General features: G+C 34.9%; 1 protein-coding gene across 1 annotated transcript in view; it reads left to right on the top strand.

Annotated features, from left to right (window-relative positions):
* LOC107574543 (SLAM family member 9-like) overlaps positions 1-14,321 on the top strand; it is a 26,343-nt gene extending 12,022 nt beyond the window's left edge. Inside the window, exons 4-7 of the mRNA XM_016260999.1 lie at positions 12,145-12,447; positions 12,515-12,614; positions 14,105-14,223; positions 14,317-14,321. Of these exons, the coding sequence (XP_016116485.1) occupies positions 12,145-12,447; positions 12,515-12,614; positions 14,105-14,223; positions 14,317-14,321 (527 nt within the window). The remainder of the gene's footprint in view (positions 1-12,144; positions 12,448-12,514; positions 12,615-14,104; positions 14,224-14,316) is intronic.
* The last annotated feature ends 316 nt before the right edge of the window (positions 14,322-14,637 follow it).

Below are 14,637 nucleotides of genomic sequence, written 5' to 3' on the forward strand. Positions count from 1 at the left end.
GTTTAAGGGTGTTTTTCTATTCTAGACATATGATATTCACAGTTTGCCTTAGCTTTACTGTGAAATACCCAGTGCTGTGTTTGTCAAAAAAAATCACATTAAATAGTCAAATTACTGTAAAGTATAAAAAGATAATATACTTTGAAAGCTTATACTTAGTTTTATATCAAAGGTAAACTACTGTATTGACTTTCAGCACACTTGTCAGTGTCCTCTTTGCTATGCAATGTTTACTGCATGAGAAAATAGACACGTGGCGTGAGAAGATAAGTGAGAAAAGAAGTAAAAGCTGTGACCCTGCAGAAAAAAAAAATGCTAGTCAGTAATTATTTCCAGAGAAGCAGAAGTCATTTCTCAGAACATATTTTCACACCTTTCTTTTTTATAAACATTGTATGAAGTTTTTGTCTTAGATCCATAGATACTGTCATAAATACAATGTATGATTTTCTGTTGTAATGTTTATATTATCATGCACTTGGCCAGTGGTTAATAATTTCTTTATATTTTTCCATCACTTTGGGCAGTAACTAATTAAAAGTTGCAATGCTGTGACTATATATTTGTATTATAATACAAACTACATTTTTCAGTAAAATAACTGTGCTGCCGTCCAAAGGCACATCACAGTAACTGAACATCTTCTCAAAGCAGTAGTTTTGTTAGAGGAGTTTGGTTCAAATGTGAAGCAAAATTGTGTGCCATTTTCAACAACTTCAATTCCATTTGTCTCAGATGCAGCTGACACAGCGTTTTGTCTTTGTGTAGCATGACACTTAAATAGACAGTTCACCCAAAAATGAAAATTCTGTCATCATTTACTCACCCTCATGTCGTTCCAAACCTGTATGAGTTGCTTTCTTATGTCAAACATAAAAGAAGATATTTTGAAGATTGCTGGTAATCAAACAGTTGGTGGTTGGTTGCCATTGACTTCCATAGTATTTTCTTTCCTACTATGGAAGTCAATGGCAACCACCAACTGTTTGATTACCAGCAATCTTCAAAATATCTTCTTTTATGTTCAACATAAGAAAGCAACTCATACAGGTTTGGAACGACATGAGGGTCAGATGACAGAATTTTCATTTTTGGGTGAACTATCCCTTTAAGTCATAATGCCATGATTATTATTATTATATTATAGGTCATTATTTTCCCTGTTGGATTTTAATATTGATATTGTGGCCATCTCCTCTTCATCTGTCAGTGATGCTGGTGCAGGTTCTCCTCTCATTTTACGAGTCTCTCGTAGCCTTCTTGCTGTTGACTGAATAGAAGTCAAATGTTTTTCATTACCCTAATCAAAAAATGCAGCATGTCAGATTAGAGATCATTTAATTATGTGAAAAAGCATTAGACTATGTGGAAAAAGCTGCTGCACATTGAAATAGATAGACACTGAATGATATTTATTGAATGTCAAATATTTGTAAAATCGTGTAACGTTATCCTACACCCATTTCACACTTGAAGCTTTACCTGATTTAATTGTTTTTTATGTTTTTTTTTCTGCTGCCACATTTTTTTATTTTCTTTTTTTTGCACGTGGGATACCATCAAAACGAATATTAGTTCAATAAATGACCTTTCTGCCAGTTTTCACCTGATAACTATGAAGGTAGAATGATGTTAATAATATGTGCATATGCAGGGTAAGAGTTGTGGAAGTGTACATAAGACTGCAAGCGTAAATTACATTTGCATGCGCAACAGAAGCTTTGTAAAGGTGTAAATCGCGTTTCAAGCGTAAGAAAAAATTATTTGCAGCATTTTACTGTTACTCGTAAGTGTAATTCATGTATTGTGAAACTGCAGCTTCATGCTAACGCAAAATAAATATGATCTGCATGCTTCTGACTTCCATTTTTCCGCGCTTACACTTTTAGCACGTTTTTTTCTCCAAAAGACGGTCAAAAGCACTGCAAGCCTGCACGCGAAAACAACAGTTTAAAGAACTGCGAAACGGGTTGACTGCATAGAACCAATCAGTATGTGTAAAAAAAACTAACTGTTGCAAATGTCTAAATGACTTGTTGTGTAGGGCGGGGCCACCTTCTTCTTGTAGCCAATCACACGAGCCTCTCGCTGACTCCATTTACTCTTATCTGATTGGTCCAATAAACACATCATACGCCAAGACATTAATCTTCATTTAGTTCAGGATCGTTCTTGCTGCCAGAATGGTACTTTTAATGTACACATACAGTAAAAAAATAACAACGTAATTAAAACATGATATTTTATAAGCTGTGTACCATTAGGCTGTGTGTTCATAATGAATTTCGAGCTGTGTAGTTTCCTTCTCTTCTTCAACAGGCTATATGATATATTAGTTTATTGTAATATTATATTGTAATTTTGATGATACTTAAAGAAGGTCTAGGTATCTGCACTAGCCTAATACATGCATAATGTCACCTGTCTACTGATCCATTTTTTAAACACAAATTTGGTTCAATAATAATTGAACCAACAGTAATATTTTTTTATGTAACATGTTTTATTTAACATTTAACATGTAATTTAAGGGGATTTTACAAAATATTACTAAAATAGTTATTCAAATATTTATCTCTAACTTATTCACCATTCATCATCTGTAATACTATCGTGTAACCACTAGATGGCTGTTTAGCTCTCTATATATAAACATATAAACATGACTGTGTTCCTTATAGTGGCTGGGAACTTTGGATTCCCACATAATTAGTTACTTGTATTTGGATATATATTTAGACATTATTAAAGACATATTTATCAAAGTTTTTGCATTAGTCAAATCTGGACACAAAGAAAGCATTTTGTTACTCATTCTTGCTACATATAATAGCTTGATCAGTCACATGAAAGTAATCAGTGTTAAATACCATAAACAGAAACATGGTCTGAAAAATTGACAAATTCATATTTAAGTAGCTTTATAGGCATAGTAAAAAGGTTTTACAAAGTATAGCACTCTGATACCATAGTGTTGAGCATTGTCACATAGCATCATTTTGATTATAAAGATTAAAGGGGTCATATGATGCTATTTAAATATTTCCTTTCTCTTTGGAGTGTTACAAGCTCTTGGTGCATAAAGAAGATCTGTAAAGTTGCAAAGACTAAAGTCTCAAATCCAAAGAGATATTCTTTATAAAAGTTAAGAGTCAACCACGCCTACCTAAAACGGCTCGTTCTAACACGCCCCCACATGTCTACGTCACGATGTGGGAAGATTTGCATAACGCCGCCCAAATGTTCACGCAAAGAAAGAAGGTGTAACTTTGATTCTCGCTGTAGTATTGTTGTTGCCGTGTGTTTCGTTGTGAAAGTGAAACTACTTTGTTTGGTCTTCCAAAAAAGGACGATATCCGCTTCGTCATGCCTAGAGCTGATCCGAGCTGGTCACTGAGGAAATACATCAACTTTGCGCTGTGGATCGGCTTTCACTGCGGACGAAGCGGAATCCAGCCCGGGGTCGTCACATGTGGTTGCCACAAGCCCGCCGGCCGCTCCTTCGTCGAATCCGCCGGCCGCGCCGTTCTCAAGCCCGCCCACCTTCGCTTACTCTAGCCCTCCGGCTGTTCCTCACTCTAGCCGCCGATCACCGCTCACTCTAGCCCGCTGTGTGTGACGCTGTGCGTTTCGTTGTGAAAGTGAAACTACTTTGTTTGGTCTTCCAAAAGAGGACACGACTAGAAATCAGTGGTTAAGTTGTATTTACAACACTGTTCCAGAACAGTTCAACCCAAATATTCAGATGTGTGCAGCGCATTTTATGGAGGACTGTTTCCTGATCCTGGTAGAGTAGACTACAATGCCGGCTGTTCTGACTCAAAGACTGTAAGTACGTTTTTCATATTCAAAGGATTTGCCACTGATGATTCAAACGCGAGTTTTGAGCAGTGTAGAGTAGCGCTAGTTGTTTGTCATTTCTCCGATCACAAATGCAGACATGGTTTTATTTTTACGCGGCGGGATGCAACGCAACATCTCTTATCATTTCCGTCACACGCTTGAGGTATTCGGCCAATCACAACGCACTGGATAGCTGGCCAATCAGAGCACACCTCGCTTTTTCAGACCTATGAGCTTGTGATTAAAATGCAGTGATTGCCTCTAATTTTAAATAGAAAGAGCACAGACAAAGCCTTTTGTTTATGTGAAGAGATTTCTTTTATTTGTGTTACTTATTCATTTGATTTGGGGCTTGTTTTAAAATTTCTATTTAGTTTTGTTATTTACATTTACATTATATTTACATTTTGTTATTTAGCAGACGCTTTTATCCAAAGTGACTTACAAATGAGGACAATAGAAGCAATCAAAACCAACAAAAGAGCAATGATAAGCAAGTGCTATATTAGTATATTATTATAGTGTTATATTTCAATTTCACAAAGAAACGTGCAGCATTTTGTCCAAGCAATAATAAAATGACACATTTAATTTATAATTTGTCTTAAATCTCACTTTGTTAAAAAAAAAATTGTGAATTGAATCGAATCGTGAAATAAAAATCGTGAATCGAATTGATTCGTGACTTGAGTGAATCGTTACATCCCTAAATCTAAATCTTTAATCACTGAGAATACTAGAACTATATTTTTTCTTTGATGCTAATTATATAATAAGAAATATCACACATACATTTTTATTATAGAAATATTTTATAGAAAATGCAGACCCATGACAACAAAATATAATAATTATATTAGAATTACCTTGTTATAATAGTGTTTTATAGTAAATATATATATTGTGAGGGCATTCATAAATCGAGCTGTGCTGGTTCTGATTGTAATAGCCAACAGAAAACACAAGACAGATGCATGATTGTCAAACAACTGACAGGGAATGCTGACCGCATTGATAAATCAATCTACATTATTTAAAAGGACTACCACCGACTTAATTGTTTCACTGAACCCCAAAATGTTAAGGATGAGTCAGAGAAAGATGTAGACAGATAATCTCACCTTAAGGGAACTTGACAGTGTCCAGATACAAACTTGTGAGCCATTATGATGATGATGATGATGATGGTCTGCACCTGCTCTTCAGGAATGAGTTTTCACTAACGAGAAAAACGAACCATTATCAGGAAACAAAACATGGCTGAATGTGGAGTCTGGAGTGCTACTAATCGCAAAAAGGGCTTTGTTTGAGAAATGTATATAATTAGCAAACATTTGTTCGCAAGGTTTTCTGGTTTATCTCGATGCAGGGTGCTCTCTGTGTGCCAAAGTGTTTGTTTACTTGTCAAACGTTCACCCTCAAGTGTCTGATATTGTGGTCTCCAGATAGATGGCTCGGGTTCAAGATTTAAAACCAGTGTTGCCAACTAATTTTCAGGGGAAGTTGCTAAAGGAAGGTCGATTTGTTGCTAAAAGTTGCTAAATGACGTTGTGATGTCATTGCGTAATTATGAGGCAAAACTGTGTCACTACATCAAGTCTCAGCAAAAAAAAATATTTTATATATGTTAATTTAGATTTGTTCTTAAAATAATATAAGGTAATATAATATTAAAATATAACTGTATTTTTAAATACAACATTGAATTATTGAACACTTACACATTTTTGAACAATTACAATTTAATTAAATTTTTTTATTAGCTAGTAAACTAGTAAAACTACAAATTCTGAACATCTGGAAAATTACCTTTTACATTTTTCTAGATATTTTTCTTACAGTGTACTAACTTAGCAACAGTCGCAGGTACAAGCTATTACTAACAAGGTGTATCATAAAATAACAATTATTCAATTATTATTATTATTATTATAAAGAACAACAACTAATAGCAGCTAACATAATCCATGTGATGTGTGTACTACTAGACATCTTTGGTTTCCTCTTGTGTCATTTAGATTCTAGATGTAATTTAGCCTTTTATCGTTTAAATCACCTATCAAAAGTTGCTAAAAGTTGCCAAATAAATTTTAAAAATAGCTACATTTGTTGCTAGGTGCTTTTGGAAGAAAAACTTGCTAGGCTAGTGTGAAAAGTTGCTAAATTTAGCAACAAAATTGCAACACTGACGTCACGCGAACCGGCACCCTGTGAGTTAATAATTTAATAATAATAAAAAAAATAATAATAATTTATAATTTATGCATTTAGCAGACGCTTTTATCCAAAGCGACTTACAGTGCATTCAGGCTATACATTTTTTACCAGTATGTAAAAAGTTGTCCAGAGTCAATCAAAACATTCATTTTTAAGCAAGTGGATCAAAATTACACTACATGATAATACAACCTTTTAGTAACCGTCTGACACTGTCTCTGTTGATAATCGTACACTTGAAGTACTTGAAGCAGCATACCCTACAACCAGTGCAATTTACCCAAACGGCTAACGTTATGTTATCACTGCAAACCGTTTAACCATCTAAGAGACTATATTCTTTGTGACATTTAAAACACCAAACACAAGATTGAACATTAAATAACTGACCTTTTTGCAGCTGGAAGTATTCCTCTTGAAAACTGTGGACGCCGAACGCTCCTCGGTGCTTGCTATCTGGGTTTTGTTTCGAATATAATATCCCACATCAAATTCATGTGTGTTTCCATCTAATGCGCCTGTATTGCACACATATAACCTCCTGCATTTCCATCGCAAATATGTCAGTCCATAGCTTAGATAACTTACAGACAATTCTATTCTACTACCTCACTGCCTTCCTACATGTGCTACTACAGATGTAAACACCCTCAAAAATGAAACTATTACAGCATTTGACCACTAGAGGTTCTGTCAAATTTCCACATAAATTATGCTTGAAATGTGGCAAATGAGGCCTATTGCTTGCATGAAAATGTTCACCACTTCAACAGATAGAAAATTGTGCATCCCACACATTAAAAAGCATTGGAAAAGCACCCCACACATTATGCCCTTATGACTGACTGGTAATAGTCCATAAATAGTGCATATAGCCTACAAGCTGTATGCATATTGTTATGCTAGAGCTCCATATAGTGTCAAAACCAGGATTTTACCTTTACAAGATTAGCGCCATCAACCAATAACACGAAGTAGACGGGGTTTAATATTACATTAAATAACACTGTTAATATTAATAAAGAATGTGTTGAACAGCTAGAAAACATTTAGTAGCTAATGGTCATATTTTGACCATTAAAGGTGAAAGGTGAATGTTTTATGAAGTAGAGTTTTTAAATCACATATGTACAGGGAAACTGCAAATAGTCTGTATACAAACTCAATCCTTTCATGACAAACTCACAAATTCCAGTCACTATGAAAGAATCGGACCTGTTTTTATTGGCATTCATCACATGAACTTATTCAATATTATTTAAGTTAATTTCGTTGTTTTTCAAAAATAAATTGAAATATCAAAATAAAACCAGCTTTAAATATACAGACCTTGACCAGCATAAATTCAACAAGTATGAAAGAAAATGCATACCTTACTTGTAAAGACACCACACAACAACATAAAATGTGACAGTAGTCAATAAAATGAGCTACAAATGAACTGAGCAAATACAAAAAGTAATACATAATATGAAAGAGATCAACAGAAGTCACTCAGACAGGTTTCTATTAGGAATCTTCAGATCATTATGTCTAAAGAAGCCTAAAATGTTAAAGGTGAAGCTTTTAAATCATTCAGCAATAGGACAGTACACCGTTACTTTAGATAATAAACTCACACAACATTTAACAGCAAACAAATTCACAGTTTACAGCTGTTATGAGTAAATACTTTTTTTATATCATTGATTCCAATTCACAACATACAAAGACTTCCCAAAAACCGGCTTGATTTTAAGGCACTTTTTTTACATGGCTGCAAAAGAAAGCTAAAAGTATTTTAGATATCACACAAAATGACTTGGATTCAGTTTTCATGTATGTAGCTAGCACCATGTTGATGGCAGTTTTAAAAACAAGGAGCCCAATTAAACACATAGGCCTATTTAAAATGTTTTGATGATGAAAACACCTTTTTGCATCTTCAAAGTCTCTGTTCAGGGCCGGCCCAAGCCTTTATGGGGCCCTAAGCAGAATTTTACATGGGGGCCCCTCAGTGCCGCCAATACGACTATTGATTATTATTGACTATTGATTATATTATGACTATACGATTATTATCAATGCTTAATTATTCTCACACCCATTATCGATTTTATTTGTTGCAGCTGTGTTGCTTACATCATACCAGTGTCTGCCTGTTATGTTTTTCTCCTTATACGATTTTAATTGTAAATTAACAGTAGCAAACACAGGTGTTAATTTGCACTTTAACATTCAAAGTCTTGCAGTACTAAGTGGCGTACTTAATGTGGTGTACTGAAAAGTAGCTAAATAAACCAGCTGACAATGCATTTACGAAACAGAATGTTATTTCAACAACATAAATTATTAAACACACATCTAAAGCAACAACTCTTAATCTATAACTAGCTAATGATATTGGAATATAGCAATACTCCAAAGGTAGGCTAAGGTAAATAATGTTAAGCTGTTATCAGCACCAGGTTTATGAAACTGAAGCTTATTTTTATTACAAAAATATATACACAGGAAAGCTATTTTTTACACTGAAGACAAAAACTTTAATCAAAAACTATAAAATATTATAATATATTATGATGTCAAGGCTATTTACGGATGTTTAATCAAACATGAACTTCCCTAAAACAAGAAGATACCCTACCTAGGCTATGCTAATTAACTATTCAGCCAGGCCCCCTCCCACCCCAGGTTCAATTTGTCCCCCCTACACCCCCGAAATGCGCAATATTAACCCTTTGACGCGCTGCGCTTTGGCTGGCGCTGTGCCAGAGAAAGACGCGCTCGGTGCTTTTCATATATCAAAACTGTTCAGTGTTTTCAACCGCTTTATTTAATTTATTTTATGATTTCAGACATTTAAATAGACATTAAATTAATTATTAGCAAAAAAAAATAAATGTATAGCTTGTTAAATACACACTGATTTCTATGGAAAGCGTCAATAATAAACCTTTCAAGTAAAAATTGACGACGTGTTTTATTCCTATCAAATACACATTGTGTAGGTAACCATAAAGTTTACTCTATTTTCTCCCAGTTCACTGGACACTTACTTTCATGTATTTCGGGAGAAATAGGCAAGGTGAATTTAGGTGTTGTAAATTCGACAGATCCACTCGACAGCATCCAGCGCGCGTTATAGATCAACTAATAAGGTTGTTTAAACGACAAAACAAATGAATTTACACATATTTGACAATCAGAATAGGCTGTATCATATGGTTCATGATGTAGGCTAGATAACAAGTTTGTGGATATTTTGAATAAAAAAGAAAAAATCTAAATAATCTGTCATACAGCACAATTGTGCCGGCATGATGCGTCGCTATTGAAATAATAAGATGAGACGTATAAATGATTTAAATATTTAATACAGCTTTTTTCCATGTACTCCTGGGGGCCCCCTGGTGGCCACGGGGGCCCTAAGTAGCCGCTTAGTTCGCTTATGCCTTGGGCCGGCTCTGTCTCTGTTACATAGTAAATCGCAAATGCTCCGCTTATTATATCAGCTGTTTGTAATACTTACCATTTTGCGTTTTTGTTTGTCTGTTTTATAATACTTCACCACTCACCTCCACACCAAGACAGACACAGTGGAAAGGGAGGGAGGGCTTCACTTCTGTGGCTCTCTGCCTGTCAGTGATGCGCATGTGCCGATCATGTGTGCTGCGCAGCACGGAGACGCGGAGAAAGTCTCAACATTTCCCGACCCAACCTGATATTTAGATTTTTTTTTTATTTGTTTGACAGGGAAAGCTGTGCACCTTGGATGCAATGTAATGTTTTTGGAGTGTGTCTAATGCATAGGTATATATGCATCTTCACCCACATTCACAAGCAATATTTATTATTATTAATCATATTCAGTTCATTTTTAGAATGACTGTGCAGGGGCATGTCTACAGGGGTTGCACAGGGTGAATTGTTTTGGTCTGTATTGTAAACTACACACATGCACACACCATACGTTCTTATCTAGTTACTTATTAGAAACATTCATATTTAAACGTTTTAAACATTTTTTTTATATTGTAGAGGAAAATGTCCATGTATCTTTAAAGGGGTAGTTCACCCAAAAATGAGAATTCTGTCATTAATTACTCACCCTCATGTCGTTCCAAACCCGTAAGACCTCTGTTCATCTTCGGAACACAATTTAAGATATTTTTGATGAAATCCGCTTTCTGACCTGCATAGACAACAACACAACAGACACGTTAAAGACCCAGAAAGGTAGTCAGGACATTGTTAAAATGATGTCAAATGGACTACTGAAGTGACACTTGAGTGATCAAGGATATTCTGATTTACAAAAATCGATTCGCTTGATTCCTCAATTCTCCTTTGATCACATTCTTGGAAGAAGGAGCTAAGTCAACAGGAAAGGAAGCAAGGCAAGTGTGTTCCATGGGTGACAAAGCTGCCTGTGGATTTAAAATGTTGGTAAATTAATGAGCAGCACATTTCAAAGCAAATTCAGAGCATTTGAATGAATCTTTAGTTATACAAAAATGTATAATATAACAAAGCACAGAAGAACCACAGATCAAACATGAATGTTATTCACTGGAATGCATCTGATGCTTGTGCAGCTCAGTTTGTGAGTCAAAGTGAAACTCTTACTGACATCTTTACAGAGTTGTGGTTTGATCTGTTTGCTGGACAAACAGTGTCTGCATTCTGCAAAAAATAAATAAATAAATAGTGATAGTGATATGCAACATCGGGTCTGCTACTACGAACAGTGTGAGAATAAGATGGGAGAATTACAACCAATGCACGCAAGAAGAGCATGTGCAATTGATGGGTGGTGGTCAAATATTATTGGTTGAGGAATCACGAGCAACACTATATCGCAGTTTAACACCGTCCTATAGTTCACAAGCTGTCTGTCACAGAAGTGTTCACATATTTAAAGTGCTGTAATCTGAAAATGGTTCACATGTTTGTTTTGTTCTGCTTGTGGCATCTGGTTGGTAAGTTATAATAATAATCATTTTAAGACATCACTTTTTTTTTAAATATTGTGTTTGTAAAGTCCTAATTTTGTTATAACAGTGTTGTTATGAACTGCTTGTTTACATTGATTAATGTTAATAGTGTGATTTTTTTGGTGAACTGTGTTAAAAACTAGACCAAAAATCCCAAATTCACCAAAAATAGTGTGACCTTTGATCTTCATTTGTGTGCAACGGAATAATTCCTGCCGCTGTTTTGACTCCATATTTTTTAAGCTCTTTGTGAGATCCCAGCTGAGAAAAATACCATTGTATATAGGCACATACAAGCGAATACAAGAATGAGTCCATTTAGACTAACACACAGCACATAGCATTGTTTTGGATTTTTGGTAAGTTCCGTCACAAAAATATAGATTAGGCCTACATACATCACATTTTTATTTATTTATTTATATTTAGATAAGATGTTATAATGCCAACATGAACTCTTAGTGAAAAAAACTCGAAACCGAACTACAAGTTTGCACACACCCTAAATTTGTGAATCTGTTTTGTTAGATATGTTTGGTGATACAGATGCAGTGGAGTCAGTGTCAGTGCTGGAGTGAGATTCAGTCACTCTAAACTCTGGTTTTACTGAAATGATGGATGATGATCTGATTCGGTGGAGGTTTGGATCTGAAAACACTTTAATAGCTCAAATCAATGTAATGGTCAGCAGCATGACTGTATATGATGATGTTCTTGATGAGAGATTCAGAGACAGACTGAAGCTGGATCATCAAACTGGATCTCTGATCATCACAAACACCAGAACTGAACACACTGGACTCTATCAACTACAGATCAACAGTGTGAGCAAGAGTTTCAGTCTCACTGTCTATGGTGAGTTAAATATTGGTTTCACCTTTTTATTTACCTGTAAATTAAAGGTAATTTATATTACATTTATTTTGATTATTGATTAAAATAAAAACAAAATCATTTCAACTAACCATCATTCCTCTTTTTCTTTGCTACTTATCCATATGTATAATAATTTTTTTATAATTGCGGAGAGAGGAATGAAGATTGTTGACACTGACTGACTGAAGCTGCAATAAACACTTTCTGATCTAGTCTTATTTTATGTTTTAAGCTCATCTTCCTTTTCCTGATATTATCAGAGACTGTTCTTCATCATCATCTTCATCATCATCATCATCACAGCAGAATTGTTCATTGGTGTGTTCAGTGGTGAATGTGGGTCATGTGACTCTCTCCTGGTACAAAGGAAACAGTTTATTGTCCAGCATCAGTGTGTCTGATCTCAGCATCAGTCTCTCTCTACCTCTGGAGGTGGAATATCAGGATAACAACACCTACAGCTGTGTGCTCAACAATCCCATCAGCAACCAGACCACACATCTGGACATCACTCAGCACTGTCAGCCATGTTCAGGTACAGCAGCACTGATATTAACATTTATTGACTGAGCTGATCTCAGTTTGATGTTTTTATTCCTCAGACTCTGTCCACTGTTGTGGTTTTTCTGAAACCGTGATCCGATTGGTCCTCTCTGCTCTGGTGGGTGTGGCTGCAGCGGCTGTTCTGGTTTATGACATCAGGTCCACAAGAGAATGAAGGATCTGAGAATCCTCAAATGCAAACTGTGTGTTTTGCTTTACATTTGTTTTTTACTTTTGTTTAATATTCATTTATTCATTCATTTATAATGATTTATCATTTAATAATTGTATTATTCAATTTAATCATATAATAATTTATAATAATCATTATAGTCATTTATATACCCATTTCATTGATTCATTTATTGATTAGTAATTTGTATTATATTATATTGTTGTTTAGTCTTATGACTGTGTGGTTTCAAGGGCTGTTTGTCTTCATGAATAAGAGATACGAGGAATGTTTATAGAAACTCAAGGTTTATTGGATGTTATTTTGAAACAAGTTTTAAGTTTTGGTAGAACAATACTTGTTGGATTTGTGCTGGTCAGACGACATCTGAGTATTAAAACATACACAACTATTCAATAAACTCTGCTTCTTTTTATCATCATCACTTCATCTCCTGCTTCTGCTCTTCATTGGGTTTTTCCTCAGCTTCTTGGCTGATAGAAGACTGTTAATAGACTTGCTGTTAACAGGTTTTAGGTATTAGACTACTTTGCTGATGAGTTGTTCTGTTACCACACAAAACATGTGGGAATATTTTCTGACAGGATCTGGCATCTGGGGCTGGATCTTAATTATCTGGCGTGGAGGCATGATTTAAAAGTATGGATACATATGCAATGGAATCGTTTTACTAAATTTCCAAAGATGTTAAATACCTGTTTTTTGCATTACCATTATGGTGTATGGAGTGTAGATTGATGTGGAAACAAAGTCATTTAAAGCAATTTAACATAAGGCAGCAACATAACAAAATGTGAAAAAGATTCCCTGATAACATTTTTTTTGTTGCTTCAGACTACTGCTGTGATTCTGAATTGTTGCACTGAAACTGTCCATTGTACTATATTGCCTCATAATGAACTTTTCACTATTTGATGTTTGAATAAACTGTTTTGTGCTGTAAACGTGTTTATATTTAACCACCATTCAAATTTATTCTCACACCCTTGCAGTTATAATATAAGCCTATGCAGCTATGGTTAATAGATGTATATAGTTCAGTCGGTAAATATTCAGTTTTCAGTTCAATTCTGTGGTGATTTATTGGTGTGACAAATATTAGATTTGTGTTTTCATGGTTGCTACGTACAATTATAAAACTAAATTAAAATAGCCACATAACATAAATGAATGAAAAACTGAAAACAATGTAATTAATGTAAAATGCATAGTATTAAAGACAAAAAAATAAATAAATAAACATTAAAGAATATTGTTTTGGCCACTAGATGCTCTCAATACACCAGATTTGGAAACCTTTTCAAATCGAGTTCAGAGGAAAGCATTTGTAAGCATTATTTTCACCATCACAAAACAATTAGACAACACATAATTTACATAAATCTTTACAGTTAAAACTCCAATATATATCAGAATATGTATTTCTATATCTGTTCTGTTTTCTTTTAACCTCTAGCAGATCTGATGTCATTGACCAGAAGAACAGCAGCAGCTGCAGCAGCCACGCCCATCAGAGCAGTGACGACCAATCGGATCGCAGCTTCAACTGTATCACAACAGTGGATGTGGACGTCTGTAAGTAAATAAATAATTTAATAAATCGTCATTTTCGATAAGATGACTTTAGTCTCTATAGATTAACTTAAAATCTGAATTTTTTTTCTGAAGTGTAAAAAAAAAAAGTTATCTGCACAATATAGCCTGTTTAGAAATACATGAGTGAGCTAAATGATGACACAAGTTCATTCATCATTTCTGGCATCTTGAGTTATCAGTTTCAGTAAAATCAACTAATAAATTCAGTGAACAGAATAGATGCAATAGATGCTCTTATCAGTGCTGCTGTACCTGAACATGTGTGACAGAGTTGACTGATGTCCAGATGTTGAGTCTGGTTGCTGATGGGATTGTTGAGGACACAGCTGTAGGTGTTTTTCTCCTGATATTCCACCTCCAGAGGTAGAGAGAGACTGATGCTGAGATCAGACA

Source organism: Sinocyclocheilus grahami, unplaced genomic scaffold (assembly GCF_001515645.1).
Source record: "Sinocyclocheilus grahami isolate Dianchi unplaced genomic scaffold, SAMN03320097.WGS_v1.1 scaffold2265.1, whole genome shotgun sequence".
Lineage (NCBI taxonomy): Eukaryota > Metazoa > Chordata > Actinopteri > Cypriniformes > Cyprinidae > Sinocyclocheilus > Sinocyclocheilus grahami.